Source organism: Camarhynchus parvulus, chromosome 1, assembly GCF_901933205.1.
Source record: "Camarhynchus parvulus chromosome 1, STF_HiC, whole genome shotgun sequence".
Classification (NCBI taxonomy): Eukaryota; Metazoa; Chordata; class Aves; order Passeriformes; family Thraupidae; genus Camarhynchus; species Camarhynchus parvulus.
In genome coordinates this window covers 59,310,075-59,333,661 of record NC_044571.1, presented here as the reverse complement: position 1 = coordinate 59,333,661, position 23,587 = coordinate 59,310,075, and the positions used below count along the sequence as shown (strand labels likewise).

The 23,587-nt window shown below is 39.5% G+C and overlaps 1 protein-coding gene across 5 annotated transcripts in view; it reads left to right on the top strand.

Moving 5' to 3' along the window:
• The window catches only part of ELF1 (E74 like ETS transcription factor 1), an 87,718-nt gene that overhangs the window by 44,992 nt on the left and 19,139 nt on the right, over window positions 1-23,587 (top strand). For all 5 annotated transcript variants that reach the window (XM_030946144.1, XM_030946162.1, XM_030946172.1 and 2 more), the window contains exons 2-5: window positions 4,980-5,289; window positions 13,421-13,595; window positions 21,768-21,875; window positions 22,460-22,624. In XM_030946144.1, coding sequence (XP_030802004.1) covers window positions 5,218-5,289; window positions 13,421-13,595; window positions 21,768-21,875; window positions 22,460-22,624 — 520 coding nt within the window. In that variant the 5' untranslated portion in view covers window positions 4,980-5,217. The remainder of the gene's footprint in view (window positions 1-4,979; window positions 5,290-13,420; window positions 13,596-21,767; window positions 21,876-22,459; window positions 22,625-23,587) is intronic.

Here is a 23,587-nt window from a genome sequence, read left to right as displayed (position 1 = left end):
TTGTCATTTCATCATTGCAGATGCCCTGAGTCTAAGCACATGTTTCAAATCCCTTGTCCTGTGCAAATTTGTGATATTACTGGATAGTAAAAATTAGTCCATGAAGAATGACACAGAATACTAAACTGTTAACATTTATGCTTGGTGTGGACTAAATATAAAGATCATTGTTTATCTGGGATTTCTGCATTAAGAGAACTGCAATATTATTCAGCTTTGCCCTCCTTTTTAAGAAAACCTGACTCTATGATGATACTTGTTGACTCTTCAGAGGTGAACTGACTCTGGGTTGAACTATCCTTAATCTCCGGTGGTAGAATGGAGATAGAAATTTGAGTGAAATGGTGTGGTTACCATCCATGTGTTTGACCTCACCTGAGATGATTCTCAGTCGTTCTGTTCAGATTTCTTTAATCTTCCCTTTCCTCTCATTCAGTCCCCTCTTTTCTCTGTATCCAAGATGGTGTAGAGAAGGGAGGGGTTCAGCTTTACGTTTCTGTTAAGTCACAACTTTGACATTTCTAGGCTAATGCTAATGCTACAGACTGTCTTAGGAAATCAATGGGAAAGTCCAATCTCAAGTGATTTGTCCCTGTGTTGAATGAGTGGAACTGTTGCATCAGTAACTCAGGATTCAGATCTGCACTTGAATCTTAAAGCACTAAGCTGGTTCTTGATTTAAATGTATGAATGATCTTATTAATTTCATGAGAACGGCAGTGCAGGATGATTACAGTCATCTTTAGTAACCCTAAATGGGGCTGGATCCAGTAGCTTCCTGGAGGCATCTTTCAGCTTATCTGGGATACTCTCAGTAGCAAGATTTGAGTCTTCTAAGCTCATAGCTGACCTTTAGCAAATTTTTGGGTTTCTATCTGGTGCTTTGATGCCTGCTACACATGCTCCAGTGTGGTGTCGTTGTCTTATTTTGGTGTTCTGCATTACAGTGCTTGAATGATAAGGTAGTGGTTCATTATCAGGATTTAAATTATCAGGATTTAAAGGAGAATTTGTGGATTCCAGCATCCAGCCTAGTTGCAATATTGTGGCTTCACCACTGGGACCAAAAGCGTTGGTTCTGGAGGTATTTCTTAGAAACTTTGTTGAACTGGCTCAGTTAGTCCTCAATGGGCTAGGACTAACTGGAAGGTATAAATGGTAAAGAGTGGTGGGGGAAAAGTTATGAAGTCTAGCTGATGTTTAGGACAGAATCTTTCAGTGCATCTTCTGGGATACCAGAGTAGCATGTACTAAAGCTTAGATTGTCTGAATGTGCTTTTTGACAGACTGATTGAGGAGCTTGTTCCTAGATGTTGAAATCAGTGGGTGAGGGAGCTTCCAGGGGGATTGAAATAATTTGAGTTCTGTTTCAAGGATTAACCAAAATCAAGACGTTTGTTTATGTTGTTGTGTTTTAATGCTGCTTTTTATATTATATTTGTACAATAATTACTAAAAATGAAAGCAAAACCTTACTTCCTTCTGAAGTAAGTAAGTAGTAGTTCTGAAAATTTGATGTAAATTTTATGATAATATATATTGGGTTCCCTTTCTCCTAGGATTATTTGTATGTAGTCAAGCTTACTGTGCATGTGAATAGACTTTACACTTTTTATGCTGTTTGCAAATAACTTATTTTCTACTTGCAGATGTATGTAAAATCAGGTAGGGGATAAGTGGCATTACATAGCAAAAACAATAGTCGTGTTTGTGTTAGCCTGTAGACAGCAGGACCCTGTGATAGTTGGAATAATGAAAGCACAGTTTGTAAAAATAGATGTGAAGGAAAATATAGCTGGTTTAGAATTCTGCTGGGTTCTGTGAAAAGCTGCTCTTGTTTTCTATGTGGCAAAGAAAATAATATGGATTAAAGGAAAGCACTTTTGCATTATTCTGCTGTGCTGTTGTTGCCCAATAAATCATTTGCTATTACTATACACTGAACAAAAGTAATGAAAAATATCCTGCAAAGAGTAATAGTCTGAGTCCCTAACTTTTATAAGGTTAGATGTAAAAGCTCACTAAAGCTTGTTCACTCCCTTGTCTTTGGATTTGGTACTAATGTTGTGGTAGATGTTTCTTTTGTAAAAAGAATGTATCACTTATCTTTATTTATAGAGCCCTTGGTGGTTTTTGGGTCGGGGTGTAGGGGAGGAGGAACAGTCTCACCTCACTGCATCATCACAGTGCAGAACTCATAAAGCAGCTTTTGACTGACCATTCCTACAGAGGCATCAGATGATTACTTTCATGTTAGCATAGTGTCACTGGTTTAAGCATTGTTTGTGTGGATCAAATGCAATATGCTGCTGCACTCTCTTAAATGATATTAAATCAGGATAATTAGTTTTGTTTTGAGAGTTTTGTTTCTTTTTTAAAATAAAAAGTAAGGAAATATTTCTTTATGGCTTTTAGTAAGTTTACTACCATGGCTTTTATATCTTATGCATTTAGTGTACATTTTGATATTGTAGTATCTACTGTAAAATATTAATGTTTTACAGAATAATGAATAACCTGACACTAATGGAAGAAAATGTCAGCTCCCAGTGCATGTGGGGAACTTCTAAAATTTTTAGGGTAGCTTGACCTCCAGTTTTCCTTATATTTAAGACCTTACTGGGTAACCTGTGTCTCCAACATGTCCTTTATCCTGATTTTACATTGGCTGTATTAATTGTTATTGACCTTAGAAAGTTACTGGGTCTTAAGAACTTGTAGCCTTTGTTCATACTTGTGGCTTCAAGTCAGTGTAGTGGCTATGATTATAAGCCCTTGCAGTATTCTGACTCTGAACAATTGGTTTCACCTCCATTTAAACAGAAGTTTAAAGTTGGACAACTGAGGAGGTTCTTGTATTTCCCTGTTTGCCTTGTGATCCTTTACAGTGAAGTTGCTCTTCAGTGATTAGAGGGTGTGACTTAAAATATTATTTCATCTCGTTGGACAGTTACAATTTATTCCTAAGCAGGAACCAAAATAGAAGTTGTACTTCTATTACTTTATGTAAAGTTTAGTCAATGTAAATTTCCATAACTGTCTTCTCTTCTGAAAAAGTTGGTGTATCCCTGTTGGCATAGATTGACCCACTTGAATCGGTGCCTGTAGGCAATATTAAACTATATATTATATAGTTATATACTTCACTTTTAGGCTGGTGTACAGGATGATAGAGTCTAGGATGGGCCAAGTTGTGCTTACTCCCACTATGCTGGCAATGTGTGTCTACTCCCTTATGGCATCTTCCAAAAGGCAAGGCCAAATAATTAGATTTTGGGAAGTCACCCAGGATTATATGGTTGCATGTAATGCTTTTGGTGCCACAACTCTGCCAAAGTATGGAGAAAGCCTTGTTAACTATTCAAGTCAACCACTAAAGTGGCAAGCGCTGAGGTTGAAATGGTTCCTGCAGCACTTCCTTCTCTGTTCATGCATGCAACTCTCATTAAAGCAATATTCTGTTGTTAAGGTTGTGGCTACTACAAACCTTTTAACAGCTAATTAGAGCACACTTTGGAAGTTGGGGAGGTTCTCCTGTTTGCATAATCTCGGGTTTCCTGATTTCTTAGAAGGGTAGGATCTAGTGACTTAAATGCCTAAATGCTCTGCCATCACTACTTAGGAATTTGGGAATACCACAACCTATATAGGAAAAGCAGCTGTTACATTTCCTAGAGTGAGGGAGTGCAAGTCTCTGACATGATCCTCCCTAATTAAATTGCTTGGCAGTGGGGAGAGGAAGATGATCTTCATTTTTTTGAGTTTGAGCTTACTGCAAAAATCAAGGCAAAGTTAAACCTCCTGCACAAAGGCAGATGCTAATCATCACCAAAGAAACTGACGTTGATTCTCCTGTGGGTCTCACTCTGGATGGGTACATCTTAGACCTCTGCCCCTTATTCTTTTGTCATGGCAGCTCTTAAGGCAGTTTAAAGGATTTTGCTCAAAACACTAGGAACCACACATTTTTCTTCTTTTAAAATATATTGATTTAAATTCCTAGGCACCAACGCACTCCTTAGATTCCTAATTTTAGACACCTGCTCCCATTATTATTTGAAATGGGAGATTTTTAAGTTAATGTCTGGGTCACCTGAGTTGTATACAAAGAGTTCTTCTTGCGCTTGTCTCTTTCCCCAGAGGTGGTGCAGCAGCCTCTTGGTCAGCTCACCCTAACTGAGTTTACCTTTGGCACAGATGAGTAGGTAACAGCATGGGAGCTCTGGGCAGGCATCCTTTCACCAAAGCTGTTTATGTTCAGTAGTTGGGGATTTTTTTTCTTTGTACTGTGCAGTTTTTTTGACAGTTCTAATTTGCCGTGACGTGATCAGTGCTGTTTCCTTCCGGCTGCTTGAGAGCCTCTGGTAGAGATAAGGGTACATTCACAGTGCGTTTTTAACATGAAGCTGAAGATCTGCTTCATGTAGGAACGTGGGCACCCTCTGGATTGTACAAAGAATTTATTTATTGGTTTCATTATTTTGACATGGGGATTCAAGATCCAGAACATTTTACTTGCAAAACAACAACTTTGTTAAATTTAAACTGTGTGTGAAGAAGAAATGTGATATACTTGGGATATCCTACAGCTGAGTAGGTCTGTCTGAGTTTTGTATTTTCACTTTGAATAAACTGTGAAGATGAGAGGTACTAGTGAATGTGAAAACTGCATATCTGAATCAAATGAAAATATGGATTTTCTCTTTGTTAACTTTTGTAACATTTCCTTAGACTCATGCTTTTAATATGAAACACTTTGAAACTGATGTCGTATTTCCTGAAACAGTTCTGTTTCAGGTAATGAAAGTTCTCATACATTAATCAGTAAAAGTAATACCTTTGGAGACACAAAAGTATCTGACTTCCTTAGATGTAGATAGAACAGTTTTAAGGCATAGAAAGCTTTATTGCCACTGCTACAATTTCACATTGCTAAAGTAACAATTTTTTAATGATTTTTTTTATTTTTCCCTCCACAGTGGTAAAGGCTATCGAGGCGGGAAGAACAACTCAGGAAAGGATTTGCCTTGGTTTGTTTTGCTTTGAGAAGAGAAGAACCTAGGAACACTGATGATCTAAGAAACACAAATATTGATACTCGATCCATTTTGTGAACCTGCCTTTCTGCCCAGCTGGACCTCAGTGAAGCTCTCTGTTCTTTCACATTCAAGAACATTTTTCTTTGTATGTGGAGCTGAGACCTGGGAATGCGTTATTATGGCAGCAGTTGTACAGCAGAATGAGCTTGTGTTTGAATTTGCCAGCAACGTCATGGAGGATGAGCAGCAGGTATGGGATGGTGTAAGAAACCATATTTGTACAAGTTGGTGTTAGGAGTATTATGAAACACGAGGAAAAATGTGGTATAAAACACAAAAAGGAAACATTGAGGTCATTATTGTTGCAGCAGATCTTTGTGCTGTTTCAAAAGCTTCCTGTTGCTTCCCGTAACTTGCATGTGCGGAACAGAAATTGGCTGAAATGTTATAAGCTCCCCAGTATTGCAAAGACATCTTCCTCCAAAAATATTTTTCCTGTTTGGCTGATTTGTGCCAGTAGAACCCATGCATATGTGATATAGAATTATTAAAATGACGGTACTTTATAGTAGTTTCAACTTCTCTAGTGTACTAGGATAAAATTCTGAGTAGAAGTAATGGTCACCCTGCAGATGACTGGAAGGGGCAGTACATACCTGCTCACTGTTATTTACAGACTGGTTTCTAAATTGTGTTACTGCACGATGGTTATTCAGAAATAAGCTTGAAAGTAATTTACATTGGTTTCTTTTACACTGCGGGGAAAATATGTCTGTTTCTACCTACGCAGACTCTCAGTTAGGTGGTGATGATTTAAACCACATCCTGTGAATCCTGAAGCTTCAGTGTAGGATTCCTATTGTAAAAATAATGCAGCTTCTCTATAGCTGGTGGTTAATATTAGAGCTTGCATTTATTAACAAGAAATGAGGTGTCTGAGCCTTTTTAAAAGGCTAAGTGCCATGACAAACTGTTCCTTTTTTGTTAATGTAAAAGCATTTATTCTCCTCTCTTAAAAAAATGTCCTGCTTTTGGTTTTATGAACCAGTCTCTGGTTTTCTGTATGGCCTAATATCTGGCTGGTCACTGGCCTGTTTCTGCTGTCAGAGTCATGCGATCATTTCAATGAACTGAGTGTTGTCTGTCTAAACTCAGTTTTGGGTGGAATTAGTAATGTAACTTCCTTCCCTGTATTTTTCCAGAGCTTGTGGTAGCCTGGGGATTTAGATATGGGAATTGCACAAGCGTAGTCAGAAATGAACCTTACCTATTACTTCTGGTAAGGCTGGTTGTTCATTGCTGGCTTTACTTTACAAGCCGATAGGAGATGGGAGAATTGAGGTAGGGAGGGCTACTTCAGTGTGGTTTCTGGGAAGGGTAGTGCGAGCAGATGGGGTTTTGTTTCGTTTAGCCATGCATTCTGCTTCTTGCAATTTCTTCAGATGCTCACCTGAGAAACTTTAAAAATACTAAAGAGTGCACAACAGGACAGTAAAACCTTTCTAAACAGAGCTTTCTCCAGCTTCAGAACAAACTCAGCCTTGATGTTTATCTCATAACCCCACTAAATTCTGCTCTGGATGAAGTCTAAGAAAAGGTGTTCTGTAGCATACCCTAAAGGTGGTGAAAGCAAAGATATGAAAGGCCAGAGATAGAAGGTGCATAGCAGGAAGTTCATTACTCCAGTCAGACGTAAGCTCCCTTTAAATCACTGAGTTCATTGAGTTCAGATATCAAAGATGCAGGTAGCCGAATAGCTGGCTGCCTGAAGGTAAATCTTAAATGCCCAGTTGTAGAAAAGAACTCCTGCACAGATGAAGACCTGGAAAACTGAAGGAAAATTTCATTTGTCTGAGAGATTGTAGTACATTAGCCCAAAAGGACTGCTTCTTGCTTATACTTGATTGACCTGCTTCTTACTACACAGGAGCTATTGCTACTCCTAAAGTTTCTAAGTTCTTGGATTAGTTGTATTTAGGGATGGACAACACAATTTGTGTACTTTGCAAAAATGTTAGCTCTGTAAGTGCTCTGTGTTGGGCAAAAGCACTTTTTTGGATCTTCATTGTATACAAATGATGTCATCTAACTCATCTTTCAATAGTTATTTTTGCAATGCCCCAACAAGCTGGAATTTTAAGAACTTTGGTACTTTTCTTCCTGTCAAAGCTTTGCCTGGAGCTGTCTTTTGCCAAGAGCTCTTGGGACATGGGGCAGCTGTGGGGAGAGGTTCAGGGTCTAAGAGGCAACTATGCTCAGTATTTTAGGGAAGTCATAATTCATGGCTATTTTTCTTTTTTTTTTTTAAGTCTTGGTTAAACAACCATAAATTATGAACACTTTGCAAATGTAAGCATTCAGTGGCAGATGCCGGTGGGAGGGGCTCAGTCACATGGACTCGTGTGAACGGGAAGGACTTGCTCTTATCAGCTTTATTTTTTGCAGTTTAAAAAAGAATGATTTAAAAATTTTTCATTATTCTTGGAAGGTTCATTTATCATATAATAGATCTGTGGTGAGGAAGAAATGAAGTGAAAATATCCTTATAATTTTTAGACAGGAACAAGCGGCTTGGGCTAAGGCTACTGATAACCTGTCTGGCTTCTGCTACATGTCAGGGATCTGGTTAAAATAGAGAGCTTGCTCCTTTTTTTTCCCTCTTTTCTGTGCTTTTGTTTTGTTTGTTTGGGTTCTTTTGTTGTTGTTGTGAGACAGAGGAAGATAGCACACACACAATTGGGTAGGAGTTCCTGCAGTCTTTGGCTGAGTCAACATCACTGCCTAAACCTGCTTCTCTTCCTATCTGCAGCTTCTTCTCTCAAGCCTTTTCATTTAGTCTTTTGTGGACTTTTTGATCAGGATAGTCTTAATTTAAAAAGCTGAATAAAAGCAGGCATAGTGGCTAGATCCGTAGTAGGAAGCTTTAAATGGTACCAGGGAGAAATTGAATTATTACAACCATTAAATTGCTAACATGGTTCCCAGCATGACTGCTCTATGTTGGGCTGTGCTCTCTCAGGTGGCTCTGATGCTTGTTGTAACCTGTGCCTGAAGACCCCTTCTGTACCTCTGGCATTTGTTTCTCTCTTGCTTTTTTCTGATACAGAGAGGTCTGAGACCTTAGTTTGAGCCATGACTTCTGCACCATCATCTCATGCCTTCAAGGTGAAAGTCTACATTTTTTGGGCTATTTACAGTTCCTGCAAAAGGTTCCTTCCCTTTATCCACTTGCAGGTTTATGAAGACTTTAAGGAAAATATGAAATCTGTAATGAGGTTGTCTTCCCAGAAGAGTGAGCATCATGTGTCTGCCTGCAGCATCCTTCTGTTAAGTTTGGTCCTGTCTCAGATGCTGGCAGTGGGAACACCTTTAAAGTTGAGAAGCTACCTCTGCCTCTGCACAGGGACTGTCAGCAAAGGAAAACTTCAAAAGCTGTTTTCTAGTCACTAAGGTCGCTTCCCCTAGGTCTGTTTAGGTTTTTGGGGTGTTTTGGTTTTTATTTGTTTGTTTGTTTTTTTAATATAAATGGCCATCTGTATTGTGAGTCTGAATGTTGTTGTTTGGTTTAAAAGACAGTTGTTTTTTTCCCTGAGGTTGCTTTCTCCTTTTTTTTTTCCCATGTAGCTTTTCCCTTCTACTATCTATCACATGTATTTCTTCCCACCCATCACTCACTCAGACAAAATTTATTCCACACCAGTTAAAAGCTAGTCACCTTATTCCTGGGACAAGTTGTCATCCTTAAAGACTTGTAGTATGAGAAGACAGTACCTCCAAAGCAGAAGAAATCCCCTTCCATTTTTTCAATTTCCGTGGCCCGCATGGTGTTTTGATCTTCCGTCAGTTGGTGACAGTTGATGAGACAATTTTCAGAGAAAAAGAGAAACACCTTGTCAGCATGTCAAATGCACTAAAAGAATTAGAGAGCAGAAAGGAGGATTGCTGCCTTTAGCCCTCGGAGGAGGACGGGGTTCAGTTTTCAGGGGATTGTGGAATATAGCCAATGCTTTCAGGGACCTGCTCATGGGACTTTCTGTGAACTTCATCTGTATGAAGTTTGCATTCCTCTGAATTGGTAAAGGTCCATCTACGGGGATTTGGTGTCTAAGATTTGGGAAGATTTTAGCAGTAGCTCAATTGCTTTATGTATCCAGCAGACATGGGAAATGGGTTGAAGCCAAGTCAAAGCTTTGCTGGAGCTAGGGTGTCATATATAATATATTCTACCTATATTTTGTATAAGAAACATGAAGCAGCAGAAGTAGGAGAAATTTAAAAACACACAAATTGTTCTTCTATGGATCTCTGTATTGATTTCTTGAAAATCATTGCTGATACTTTAATTTGGGACTTTATAAAAATTTTTGGGATAGTTTGCACTCTTCCTTTTTGCTAGGGCATATAGAAGCATGCTTGCATTAGAAATAAATTATTTTGCAACCTTGCTATTAGAGAGGTAATTTAATTCGTGCTAATTGAATCACTACCTTGTAGTTGGTAATTTAATGTTTTCCCCGTGTGTAGTTCTCGTTACACACTAGATTCAAAGGGAGCCATAGTAAAAAAAGGTTCTTTTGCAGTTCCAAATTTGTACAGTTATTTTTCTGTCTTAGAAAACAACAGAGCTAGAGGAAGGTTTAGATTTTCTCTCAACTGGGATTCTGATGCCTTCAATGAAATCAAGAACATTACCTCACAATAGTCATGTGTACATCTGTGTACATTAGTATTAGCTTTTAAAACTGAAGGAAAGGCTTGTTAATGAAATCATAACCAATTGCAAATGCTGTATAAAAAAACAATGGCCATTTCCACAAAAATGCATTTCAAATTAAATTGGTTTGCAGTTGTGTGAATGCTTTTCTCAGCATGAGCATATTAGCATATTCTTTCCTTTCCTTTTCACAACCATGGCAGGAAGGAAAATCCATACATTGTACCACTGTAGGGACTGAGTTGGAAGCAGTTATAACAACAGTTTTAAAATACTAGACCATGAGAAATTACATTTACTCTGATTCTTCCAGTTCAAAACTGTGATTAAGTTAAAGAAAAGCACATTTAAAGTGTTTTACCACGAGTGAATGCTTTTCTGTTCATCTCCAGCCTTTTGGAAGCATAGTGTGTCGGCAACGTCCTTGGTAGTCTGGCACCAAGTTCAGGTGAAGAGGTATTGCCCTGGGGGTTTCTCTGCCTGCAGACAGACATAGCAACCATGTCAGAGTGTTGTGTGTATGATGATTGTTTCTAGATATGGCCAAACCCAGTTTAATCTGGCAGAGCAGTTCAGATCTGATCATATGGATCAGACCAAGTACTTCGGAACTGCGTGAAGCAGCACAGCTCAGTGCCACAGGAAACATTCTGGTCAGTAGTGAAGCATATTTTAGAAACATGTGGATGTTTGGGCTTTTGTAACTATGTTTCATAGCAAAGTGAAGAGGGTGTAAACTAAACAGGGCTTTGAGAAACTGATCTGAAAACATGTGACAATCAGTTGATTTTATCTGTTTTGTTTATTATTCTGAAACATTTTTCTACAACTCATCTTCTCAGAGGCCAAGCCAGTGATGTGAGCATCAGTCATTAGAGAAGGACAGAGCTGAGCCAAAGTAATTTTCTTCTCCAGAAGAAGCTCACGTAAGGCTTATCTTGAGCAGAGGTACTCGATCTGTGGCTGCAGACACTGCAGCTATTGAGGAGGTGCAAGGCGGAAGGGGGCGAGGAGCACACCTCGCTGCGCAGACGTGGCGGGGAGGAGGAAGCTCATGAGAGTGTGGGACACAGCTGCCTACACCAGAAACAAGCACCCCAATGCCTCCACTATTTCATAGTCAATGCAGGTGTTTTTAGGGCATGACATCCTATCATAGCACAGGAGCTTAAAATTGGGCAGGGAAATTGTGCCCTAAAAATGCCATTTCTGTCTGTTGGCTGGGAAGGAAACTTGGGGTTCTTAGCTCATGTCCAAATGCCTGCACCACAGCTGTCTGTAACTTAAATCCCAAAAATTATATATCATGGCATATTACTGAAACTGAGGTATTTAAACTATTTGTAGAGCATAATTGTATCTCAGGAATGAGGCTGTAATGGACCATCTACCTTGTAGCTTATGGAATGTGTTGTTGAAAATAAAACTTTTCTTTAATGCATGTAGTTTTTTATTTTTCTTCTCTCTTAACAGTGCTTTATACTTTTTTATTGATGTGGCTTCTACTTAATCAAATCTATTTGTTTATTCTTGCCTGGAAGTAAATAGGATGTTAGGGTCAGTAAGCAAATAGGATGTGAAATGGGAGCATGACTTTTTCTGAAGAACAGTAGGGACCTCTTGGCCATTCAGGGATTTCTGATTTCTCAGCTCCAGCATGATGCAGCATTGGTTAGAGGTGCCCACAAAGGTGTGGGGTAACAGCTGTCGCATTGTGTGACTTGATATACACCTGTCATCTGGTGATAAGATTGCACAAGAGGGCTTTAACTGGTCTGCACTTTGTTCATTTTTATTGATCTTCTACCATATTGCTCTCTTTTGAAACATGTTTTGTAGAATAGGTCATTATTTTTGGGGTCTTTTTTAAAATTTTGGTTTTGTTGACTTTTTTTTTTGTTTAGGAGACTGTCCATGATAGAAGCCCATTAAAATACTATTTTTGGTTTTTAGTTCTTCTTTTTCTCCTGATTGCCCTTTACCACAGTTTTTGCTGAGACATGTTTTACAAAACACAGAGCAATTTAAAGTGGTAATTACTGCCTTTTAAAACTTGTAATTGCACTTTCTACATTCAGTACTTATAGTCCAGACTCTTCCCTAGGGGAGCCTTGCTCCCATAGCTGCTGTCTGGGTTGAGCAGATAGCTCTGATACCATTTTCTGTCTGTCATGGTGTGTGCAGTGGCAGGAGTGAGAGATAAGTAATTCTTAAACAAGAATTAAACAAGGACATAATCATACAGTTGGTTTTTTCCGTTGGGTTTTTAACTTGTGTGGTTAAAAAAACTACTTGATCTTCCTTGCAATACCTGAAGGGGACCTACAGGAAAGATTGAGACTATTTACAAGCGCATATGGTGACAGTACAGGTGGGAATGACTTCAAACTTACAAGACGGTAGGTTTAGATTAGATATTGGGAAAAAGTTCTTTACTGTGAGGGTGGAAGGGTACTGGAACAGATTGTCCAGAAAAGTTGTGGATTCCCATCCCTAGAAGTGTTTAAGGCTAGACTGGCTGGAACTTTGAGCAATCTGATGTAGTGGAAGTTGTTCCTGTCCATGGCAGGGGGATTGGAACTAGATGATTTTGAAGTTTCTTCCAACCCAGGCCATTCTATGATCTATACATATCTGTGTTCTTCTGTGGAGTGTGGGACCAAATGTACATATATTGGTTTTCCCAGAAATATGTTTTAGCCACTTTTAGGTTTTTTCTTGTTTTTAAGCTTGACATATTCATAATGTGTTTTATTTTTTATGTAGTCAAGGAACCTTAGAGTTACACTAGACTTTCTTTGAACCTGTTCTGCTATCAATCTGCTATAACTTTCTTCCTGCAAAGCACATTTTAAAATACTCACTTTGAAAAATACAGTGTCTGTGGTAGATGTTATTTGCTGAAAACCTCTTCCTGTTGAGCGGTTGCCTTTTCAGAGAGTGAGTTACTTGTTATTATTGCTAGTCAGTTTGATTTCTTTTTCCCAGCTGCATCTTTCCCTCTGTGTCTGATGTAAAATGACTATTAAGACCAAACGATGATGTCTAAATGCAGACTTTGGAAGGAAAGTGTTGAGGGGGGGTGTGGTGTGAGTAATACAAAATTACTAAAGCCATAAAAATTAGAGAGGAAATTTATTACGGCACTTACATCAAGCTGTTACACCCCTAAAATACAATAACAAATGTCCCCTAAAATAGTGATTTTCAAATAGTGTCTCATAGGGAATTTGCCTGTGAGTGCACTGTCCAGTCCTCACAGCCATAGGACTCCTTCACTCTCAGCTTGATGGGAAGAGCAAAAGGTGAAGGTGTTTGCAGCAAGTTGCTCACCCAGTATTATTGCCAGCAAAGTTTAGCACTTACTGTGCTGTGCCACTCCTCTGTATTGTCAGCTTTAATGCTGCAAAACTCTGTCATGCAAGTCTGGTGTTATGTGCTCAAGTGCAGTCAGTACAGTAGATACTACAGCAATATTCAGCCTCTGGCTCCTGGTGGGACACTGTTGCTATTTGCTTTCAGGTGCTAAAAATCATCTTTTGTACTCCCTCCTGACAGTTTAATATCCAGATGGTTTAATACATGTCTGTTGAAATATTAGTCATTAAGTGGCTAGATTGGAGGCAGTCTAACTAATATTTTGGTTTTTTTTTTCTCCACCCCCTAGCTTGGTGATCCATCTATTTTCCCTGCTGTCATCGTGGAGCATGTTCCTAGTGCAGAACTCCTACATAACTACTCTGGCTTAACCTGCGTGGATGAACCTAGTGACATGATCACTGAGAACTCTCTGGATGTTGCAGAAGAGCAAATCATAGAAGATGATGATATCACCCTCACAGGTTGGCAATGAAACCACCTCTATGCCACTTGCACTCTCTTGGTGCAAAGATATCTCTGTGTCTTTGTATCAAGATGGCTGTGACTAATGCAGGAAGAAAGTTAAATGGCAAAAAGCAGCAGGGAGCAAAATGAATAGTGGTATTGAATGCTGTTAATTCTGTACAAAACAGAGAAAATGGCATTAATATTGTTAGTGGCTTGCAATCCCAGGTACACTTCTTCCCAATGGTGAAGAGTTTCATCCATCAACAATGATTAAGGCAGAGTCCTGCTCAGAGAACCAACAAGGTTTTTCTTTGTTTTTCATAGGTTTTGTTTGCTTTTAATTAACATGTGGTACATTCCTAAGTGAACACATATACCAACAAGTAGGAATATGCAACTTGAGATGCTGCTTTTAACTTTCTGAGGGTATACAGTTATAAATTAAAATGTGCATGCTAGCATGGCTTACTGGTGTAAGTATACTCAGCACAGTATTAATTTTGGCAGTGATTCACACCTAAAATACAGGGGTTTTTTTTGTAAATTCTATTAGAAAAGGTAGCCCTAAAGAACAACCAATTCTCAAGAGGAAAGCTCAAAAATCTATCACATTTTTTAAAACAACCCCTCACTGAATGTATGTATTTGAAGTGCTTTTGCAGAAAAATCTCCAAGGCAGGGTAGATACTTTACAGAGAGAAGTTTTCTTTCAGCCACTGGCTCCACCACTGGACTGTCTCCAGGGATGGAGACAGCTTGCTGGTTTCGCTCATACTTTTGACATTATTTCCAAAGACATGCTCTGTTACAATATTTTACTACCAAAAGGAAAACAAGAACTCAACATTAACTTGGCATGAGGAACAGTTCACAGAATAAATTGACATGAGCTGTTCTCAGTATTTTTTTCATAGTAGTGAATTATCTGTGAACAGACTGTGACCATACAAATAAGATAGGTTATTATTCAAGAAGGTTTTTGATACTCAAACAGTATTTCATGTTGAGACCTCTTGCCAACTTGCTGTTCATATTAATTATTCACACTACAAGTGGCTTTTCCCCAGTGTGTTACTTAAGCACCACTTAATGCATCCGTGTGAATTTCATAGCGTCATATTTGTGAATCCATATTCACTGTAATATATTGTGTGTGAATTTTTACGTGCATGAGTAATTGTGAAAATCCACTTTTGTGAATGCCCTTGTTAACCTTTTCTCTCTTCTTTTTTTTTTTTCTCGGTTGTTGTTGCTGGTCACTTGAGAAGGGTTTTCAAATTGCTGCCAGAAACTGAAAATATTTAATCCTTGTAACCGATGGTGTCCAAGGGTTTCTGGGATACTTTGGAGTCAGACAAGTACAGTATTGTTCCCATCATCCACTCTAGTTCAAGAAATCTGGTCTTCTTTAAAGGCAAAGTCCTTAGAAATTGTGAGCTGCCACTTTGCAGAGATGATTGCTGTGAAGGAGATGATAACTAATTATCAGTTTCACAGCCTCCATCCTGTGCATGCTGTGGATTTCCATAAAAGGGAAGGGGAATCAATGCAGGATGAGCCAGGACCAGCACTGTAGCTGGAAAGCTCCTGCTCAGGACAAGGCAGGCAACACTGGTAGCTCAGCCCCTGGTCTCTGGCAGGAAGCTATCCAGGCTGACTGTAGTGGGGCAGAATTTGGGGCCCAGGGGTGTGAAGGCACCCCACAGGAGAGGAGAGGACACTGGGGAGGGGGGCCCCTGTTACCTCCCTGCCCACTGTGGACAAGCACTAGCTGTAGCCACAGCTGCCCAGTTGAAGTGCAAGACTGCAGTGTGAAAGAGACCCTAGTTCAAGTATAGCTTGCTTTAGGCAGCCTCTGAAATGGGGCTAATCATAGCTCAATTTTCCCACCTACTCTGTTTTTCAACTGCTTTTTTTCTTTTCTCCCTTCTTTGAAGTTTCCTTCTTGATTTTGTTTGCTCTCAACAGTGAAATGCGTTGTTTTGCGCTTTGAAGTTAGTACCAGTCTTTTCAGTCGCTTTCACATTATGCCTTTGAGAGAGGATCAGACATCATAAAGACTGTACTAATTCCACATTAAAATATTTATGACTGAAGTTCACAGCAAAACAAAACTGAAGCCACCATAATTTATGAGCGATTACTGAGCGATGACTGCTTAATATGAAGGATTTAGATTTTTTAAAGTTACTCATTTTTCAGTACTATTTTGTGACCACCATCCACTGGGCTTCTCTTTTCTCCTAGATTAACAGAAATTAGCAGGAGGCCTCATGAAACTGAAGCAATCAGTTTTTAGGGATCTATCTGCAGAGTAGTGAGCGCTGATAGGTTTTTTCATCTATAGGATGTAGCTTCACCCCTTCAAAAGCACAGCTATCACATGTTGGTAATTGACCTGTCATATAAATTATAACCTGCAGAAAACTTAAGAACAGCATCTGTTGCACATGAAACCCTACTGAGACATGGACAACAATCAGTTTTTTAGCTATATTAATGCTCATGCTGTATTTTTTTTTTTAATGAATAGGCAGACGTGCCTTATCACTCTCATCTTTAAAAGCACTTTTCCCTGGAAGAACTGAGATGGCAATTTTATGGCCAGTTTGTTGCCAGTCTTATGGGTTTTTAAATTATTAACTGTCGTGTAGTAAAGGGTGATTAACAAAATTAATTGGAACATTTGGCTTTGAATGAAGTTTTATCTCTAAAGGGAATATTGAAATATTTTTTCTCTGAAATATAAGGGGATAATAATTTGTGCAGAAGAACTCTAGGCAAACTTGTCAGAATGTACAATTGCTACAATGTGGCTAGGTATGGATATAACATGCACAGGAAGGAGGAGCTAATTGGATTATGTAGCTCCTGAAAACATTTTTCTTTGAATTCTTGTTAGAATTTTTTTTTAACTTTGTCATGTTTGGTGAGTTTTTTTATTGAAAACCACACAGTTAATCAAAGTCTGCCATTTTATGGTTCACCTGTTCTGGCACTGTCTTCATGGGATCAGGGAAGTGGCTGCACTGGGACAGTTTGGGGGGGAGGGGATGAGAGAGCAGGGACAGAAAATTTGCATTTAGATGTCCTGTGCCGTGGCCTGAATAGGGAGCATGGAAGTGTGCATTTTGATAGATCAATAATGGTACTTAATAACCAGTTCATTTTGAAGTCTAGTACCATTTTCCCAGTACGTTTTGTGAAGCTCTAGCAGTCCTGCACAAACACAGCTTCTTTGGTGGTCATTTCTGCTGTTACAAAGAAATACAGAGGAGTAGTAGTTAGGTGGAAACTGAACTTCATAGTGTTAATCTGTGAGGATTGTGAGTTGATGAGATGCCAGTTGCAACAAAACAGGTTTTGGTTTCAGTTACTTTGTAAAGAAATTATTCACAGCTGCCTGTAGCTCTGGTAAAACCAGAGAGTTTTTTATATACCTCCTCGAAGTGATAATTTTCTTTAGAAATTGTACGGCCTTATTTAAAAAAGAAAATGGTGATTTGCAGGTCTCCTGAAATACCTGTGTTTTTAAACTCAGTTTTCCAGTATCAGATAACAATCAGCTAAGAGTGGATACTAAAAAGTAAGTGCTTAAATTTAACAGCCAGCTATTCTGCAAAAGAGGAGTCTGTCCATGTCTAATGACTCTCTTTCTTCGTTAAGCAACTTTAGGTTTCTTCTGACATTATTTTGAGGTTCTGCAGTCCCTGTTCTTGTCTCTAGTAAAACCAGCAGTGAATTTAAACACAGCTGTGACTAGTACAGCCTTTATCTCAGCCTGGAAAAGTACTTGTGTTGCCCACTCTGCCCACTCTCCAGAACTCCAAGTCAACAGCGAAGCAAACGGAGTGGGATAGAATTGCCCAAAGTGGTGTAAAAAATTTCAAAAACGACACTAGACAGGAGTAGGGAAAGCAGGACTTAGAACTGAGGTGGGGAACTTCCAAGATGAGGCATTATTTCAGAGCAGAACACTGTTTGGGCAAGCCCTGTGCTAACGCTGATTCATAGGGAGCTTGGATTCGCAGTAACTGGGCAGAAGTTGGCATGCAGATACAAAGGCTTAAGTTTGTGGCATGCTCAGATAAATAAAATCTTGTAGAGTACCCTGGGAAAAAACTGAAGATATTTTTAGGTGTGGTTTTCCCCCTCCCTTTTCTTTTTCTCCCTTTTTTTCTCCCTTTTTCCTTATTTTCTTACCTATTTTTTCTTCCATGCCTCTTTTTCCCCTTTTCATTTTTGTCTTCCAATATTTTCTTCCCCCTCCTCCTTTTTTCCTTTTTTTAAAAAAGCTTCTGCCTGTTTCAGATAACCTTTGAAACCTGATACTTTGCAGAAATTACCCTCCCCGCTGCCCCATTTTTTCAGCTCTGACTTTGGCAAAGAGGAACAAATAAGCCATTTAATTCCAGTTCTTCTTAAAACTGGCACTGTATTGTCACAGCCAGTGATGGAATACCATTCTGCAGCATTATAGAAAAGCTAAAATAAGAGACACCAGTTTGCCTTTGGTAGCTGAGCTGGTTATCTCTGAGCACTGTCTCATGTTGAAAGATGCAAATGAGCACCTTGCTGTTAAAAGGACAAAGAGGTGGTGCTCCACTTTTTCTGTGAGGTGCCCCACACCTTGTTTGTATTAGCTCTTGAGTTCTTGTAATTCAACTTGCTAACCCAGCAATACCCCCAAAACCTTTTCAGACATTTTATAAATCTCAGTTGTCTCACTATGTGATCAAAAAAGTGTGAAGCCTGGCACGTGTCAAGTGACAGAAGTTTGGATCATGGACCAGGGGCAGAGATGGGAGGAAAAACCACAACCCTTGGTTCTTTCAGCAACAGGGAAATATTAACTGGCCTTAAACCGCTTTGTGAAGTCATCTTCTCGGAAGGTGCTTGAAGGGTGTTGGCAAGAGCAGTGGAGTGGTTAAGAAACTTAATTTTGCCATCCTGTGTTTGTGGATGGAAAGATAGAGCTGCTGCTTGCAGAGGAATACATCTGGTCCAGGTAGCTCTGCTGGTAAGCTGCAGAGTGTGATGCAGATTGAGTTCTGGGTGGGAGCCAGACATAAGAGGCTGTGAACTGCTGGCCTTTGGGATAACTAAAAAAGGGCACCAGGGCCAGGCAGGCAATGAACAGTGAGAGAGACTGTAGAAGCTGGGAATTGCTGGTCTTTTGGATAAGAAAGGAGAAGAAGGTGACAGCAGCAGCAGGGGGGTGGATGGACACAGAGAGGAAGATGAGATGGACGTGAGGCTGTAAAAGCACAGGGGTTCCTTGGTTGGGGTCCTCCTTGCAGCACCAGCTCAGGCTGTTCCTGTGTTACTGTGCTGTGAATAAATGGCTTTATGGAACGAGACATCTGAGACTCTGCTGTGGGAAACTCAGGGCTGAACTGGCAAGGAAACTTGGTCTGGCTGTGGAGAGCCAAGGGGGACACGTCAGTCACAGGAGCCACCCACTGTGAAGGAGCTTTGACCCAGCAGTGGCAGTCTGTGGGCTTGGGATGTGACTGCCAGGGAGTCTCGTGGATGGCCAGACTGGGAAGTTTCCTTAACATGCTTAAATTTTTTGTGACTAGCATATTATATAAATTTCTATGTTTACATTATTTATATGGCTATTATAAGTTCCTTTCATTAGTCTTGGATGGGGATGGTAAACTTGTAGCCATATGGTGTAACAGCGAAGTAAAGCTGTTAGACTCTTCCTCACCTGCTATTATTCAGAATGAAGAATTGGCTCTGCTCCAGCGCCTTAGTCCCTGAAAGGTAGCAGGTGGGTTTGGTCCCTCTGCAGCTCTCTCTGGGGAAAGAGCAGACAGCAGCAGCTCTTTGCTCCCTGCCCACAGAACTGAGAACCTGGCAGTACCACTGCTGGCTTTAAAACTGTATGGGGTAAGCCAGCCATGCTTTATGACTTAGCCTGCCATGATCCAGCTCAGCCAAACCTTCCTGTCCATTCAGACAGTGTCAGAACTCAGAACAGTTGCTTTGGCAGTGCTGTGTGCATTTATTTATATTTGTATGATGTGACATCCTTCTTGAGGTCTTGGTAATGCTGGTAGATGATATGGGAAGTTCTCATCCAGATAAAACTTATAAACAGAAGCATCAAGTCACCAGCACCATTCCAAGAGTGTACATGGCCACAGACTGAATGGAATGTGCATGTTCTGTCTCCTCCTGATGGACAGGCATTCCCTAGGGATGCTGTATGGCTCTTGGGGCTGAGATGTCTTGGATCTGAGCTCTTAAGCCTGCCAGCTGCCTGACAAAATTGTCAGGGATTTGCTGCCCTCTCTTGCTTCCAAGATCAGGACCATAATCCATACTTGCTTTCTCTTCATGCTGTCCTCCCCAGCTCTGTGTTTCTCATTTCTTGAGACTGTTTGGAGGTGTCAGCCAGAAGGTACAGATCCTTAACTGTCTGAATGTCTCTGTCAGGTATAGGGTGGAGGTGGTCCTGTAGAAAACAGGGTGAGTTGCTGTGTGGATCAGGGGTTCCCAACACCTGTCTATTTTATTCTGCATTAGTCTGAGCCTCTTACATTAGGGCCTGAAGGGGAAATCCAGAAGGTAAGGAGGCTTCTGTAAACCACGGTTGGTGGAAGAGATAGGGCTGATGCGTGGATGCCAGCGTTCATCTTTGCGGATACAATTGCTGAAGCTGTAAACATTTGTGATGAAACCAGGGAGTTCTGGTTGGTTGTTTTTTAAATTATGTAATTGCTTAGTGCTAATTGAACTGGTTGCTTTGTTGTTACGTGATATTTTTAAGGTTAAAATATAGAAATTCTGGCATAAACATCTTGCTTTTGTGCGCAGAAATATTCCAAGGTCGTTACATTGTGTTTTAACATGTATGTTTGCTTGCTTTGTCAGTCAGTATTTTTTTGGTTTTGTTTTGTTTTATAATGTGACTGCCCCACCCAAAATTCCTCAAAGCTTAACAGGGAGAGGGATGTAAAGCCTGTGAAAGTAACTGAGGTTTCTTGGTGTCCTAGAGAGGGGAATACTAATGCAGCCCTTTTTATCATCTATTAGATGCAAGTGAATTCCCCAAAGTTGCATCAAATTCACATCAAAGGATTAGGAAACCTGGCCCAACAGTTTCCATTTGACAAACAGTAATTTCTAAAAGGATGTGTTAAACAGTTTTAAATGTTTATGGTACCAGGAACTGCAATCTATGTTATTTTTCATGCTACAGTTATTTTGAAAAAATCATCTGATAAAGTACTCTTCATGTTAAACCAACTGTTTTTTTTGCAAAATGATATTTTATTGGATTTTTTTGTTGTGTACGCCCAGATGACCTTAACATGTACCTTAAGCATTATAATTAATTCTCAGGAGCTTTGGTTTTGTCTAATGGCTGCCCTCATGAGATTGATGAGGAATTGTCTAGAAGTCAAAAATTTTGAAAAGCTTGCCAACGTTTTATATTGTATTTCATGTTTCATGTTTGCTTTCCAGTGAGTTCTTTGAGCTTGCACATGTAATTCCTATGAATTTGAATGGTTTAGGATTCACCTATAGCTTTACATCATATGGTCTCTAATAGAACTTGTGGAATATTTTTTCTCTCCTCCAGGCTAAATGACTGGAGAGTTTAGATGGGCATCTATTATTTATGGAATTCACTTCTGTTCATAGAACCACAGAATTTTTAGGGTTGAAAAAGACCTCTCAGATCATCAAGTCCTACTGTCAACCCAGAATCACCCCTGTGTTCACCATTAAATCATGTCTTCAAGTGTCATATCCATGTGTTTTTCTGTGGATAAGACATTGGAGCACCAAAAGAAGTTAGCAATATTTTATTTTTTAAATAATGATCTCTGGAATATTGCTTGTGGTAGTGATATTTCTTAGTTTCATGCGTGTTGTGTTTTACTGCATGTGGTTGATCAGCAAAGAGAGGGGTTAGAAAGATGAGGCAGAAACAAAGGGTTTCTTTGAGGTTTTTTATACATGCAATCTGAAAAATGTACTGTACTAAATAAATTAAATTATTGCAGTGTGCATTTTCTCCACAGGTAATCTGTTGCTACATATCTAGTAAAAGACCATCTCTATCTCTTTTTCTTTTTTTTTCCTGGGAATTAAATACTACTAAATATCATGTTAAGCTTTAAATCTAGTTTGTAGCTTCTTAATTTTTTTTTCTCCCTTGCTTTTAGTTGAAGCATCTTGTCATGATGGAGATGAAACAATGGAAACAATTGAGGCTGCTGAAGCACTTCTTAATATGGACTCCCCTGATCCTATGTTGGATGAAAAAAGAATGAGTAAGTTTTTTAATGAAAATCAAATCTTTATTTGCCAGGTTTATTTGTTAAAGGAGGAGGAATTCGCTGCAGCATGGTTACATGGAATTGGTAAGATTTTTTTTATAATTTCCAGAGAGCCTGTACATGCATAGCTTGAGTATCAGAAATTCAGTATTGTAGGCGATGAAGGATTTCATTGTCATGCCAGAGTTGAACAGGAAAGGAAAGAGTCAAAAATTACAGAGGGAAGGTGTTAATGAAGTTAGGTGATTTAGATTGCAGTGTTTTGTTTGGTTGATGTTTGTATTGTCAGGATAAAAGAATATACACTTGCAGTTAGAGATTGCCTTAAATATGAATGTGTGATCAGCAGATAATTGTGCTTTTTGTGGGGTTTGTTCTATCATTAACTTGTTCTATTTTAGTAGTGCTTCTGTGTAAAATGTCAGCACATACATTGAATTGTACACTTGTCTTCTCTCACTTGAAAGACTCAAGTGTCGTAGTTTGATTTTATTCTATTTTGAGTTTTTGCTCTAAAACCAGCTTTTTGAAGTCCTCATGGCTGTGTGAAAATACTCCTTTTGTCCCTTTCCCCTAAGCAACTATGTTTGGTGCAACTGAAGAGGAAGAAATGGTGCCTCCTATCACACACGTGTCAGTCACGCTCGATGGGATCCCTGAGGTGGTGGAAGTTCACCAAGCCCCAGACCCTTATGCTGAGTCACCAGAGACTCCAGAATTTGAACAACCAAAGAAGAAAAAAGGTAAGATGCTACCAGAGAACAGCAGTGTGCAGCAGGAGAGTAGGGGATGGCATGGTTGCTTCCTTGTGGGTATTTGGAACCATTTGGGGTGTCAGGCCAAAATAACTGAGTGAGGTCAGCCAGAAATGCAGGGGGAAGCATTTTCTTCCTGCATAGTGTGAGCACATGTACAGGTGCTTAGACTAATGATGTTGTAGAGGTAGCAACGAGATTCGTTATCCTACAGGAATCTCTGCTTGTTCCAATTTATAGTTTCTTCTTCAGAGCAGAATTGCCATACAAGCCATGGGGATTTTGCTGCTGAGAATCCAGAATTACTTTCATTAGCTCTTATTTAGCTTCAACTGAAGATACTTGATCAGTTGAGAATATGGCATGAGAATGGGGAGGGATTTTTAGCTTTTCTTAAATATTACTGATTTTTTTTCTTATTAATAAAATAACTGCATGCTGTAGTTAAGTGTTAGTCCCATTTGTAGTAGATTACATTTACATAGTGATGTTCCACTGCAGTCAGTGCTGTGCCAAAGAGTCATGAAGTGGTGTTAGCCAGATTTTCTGCTCTTGTTTTCCCATGCTGCTTCAGCATGGACCCCATTAGAGGCTCTGAAGCTGGTGTCTGCAGGAAGAGAGTCATGCTGTACATATAGATGTTAAAAGCTCTTTCAACAAATTTTAATATAAAAAGAAAAATAAAAAAAGGAGTTTATGTTTCTGGAACTAATCCTAGGGCTCATCTTAGAGCATGAGGACTTTAACAGGTTCCCCTGTGTAAAAGCCTTCCAGAATAAGTCTTCTACTACCCAGCCATACTCCTGTGGAATAGGAGCATTTTTGCTGCTACTTTTGCTGCTAATGCCAAATGTTGGGAATTGTTATGTGTGAGAGAGACCATATTGGCCTGTGAAGATCTTGGGGAAGCCTCCTGAGCCCCGTGTGTGTCACAAGGTCTCATAGGGATGG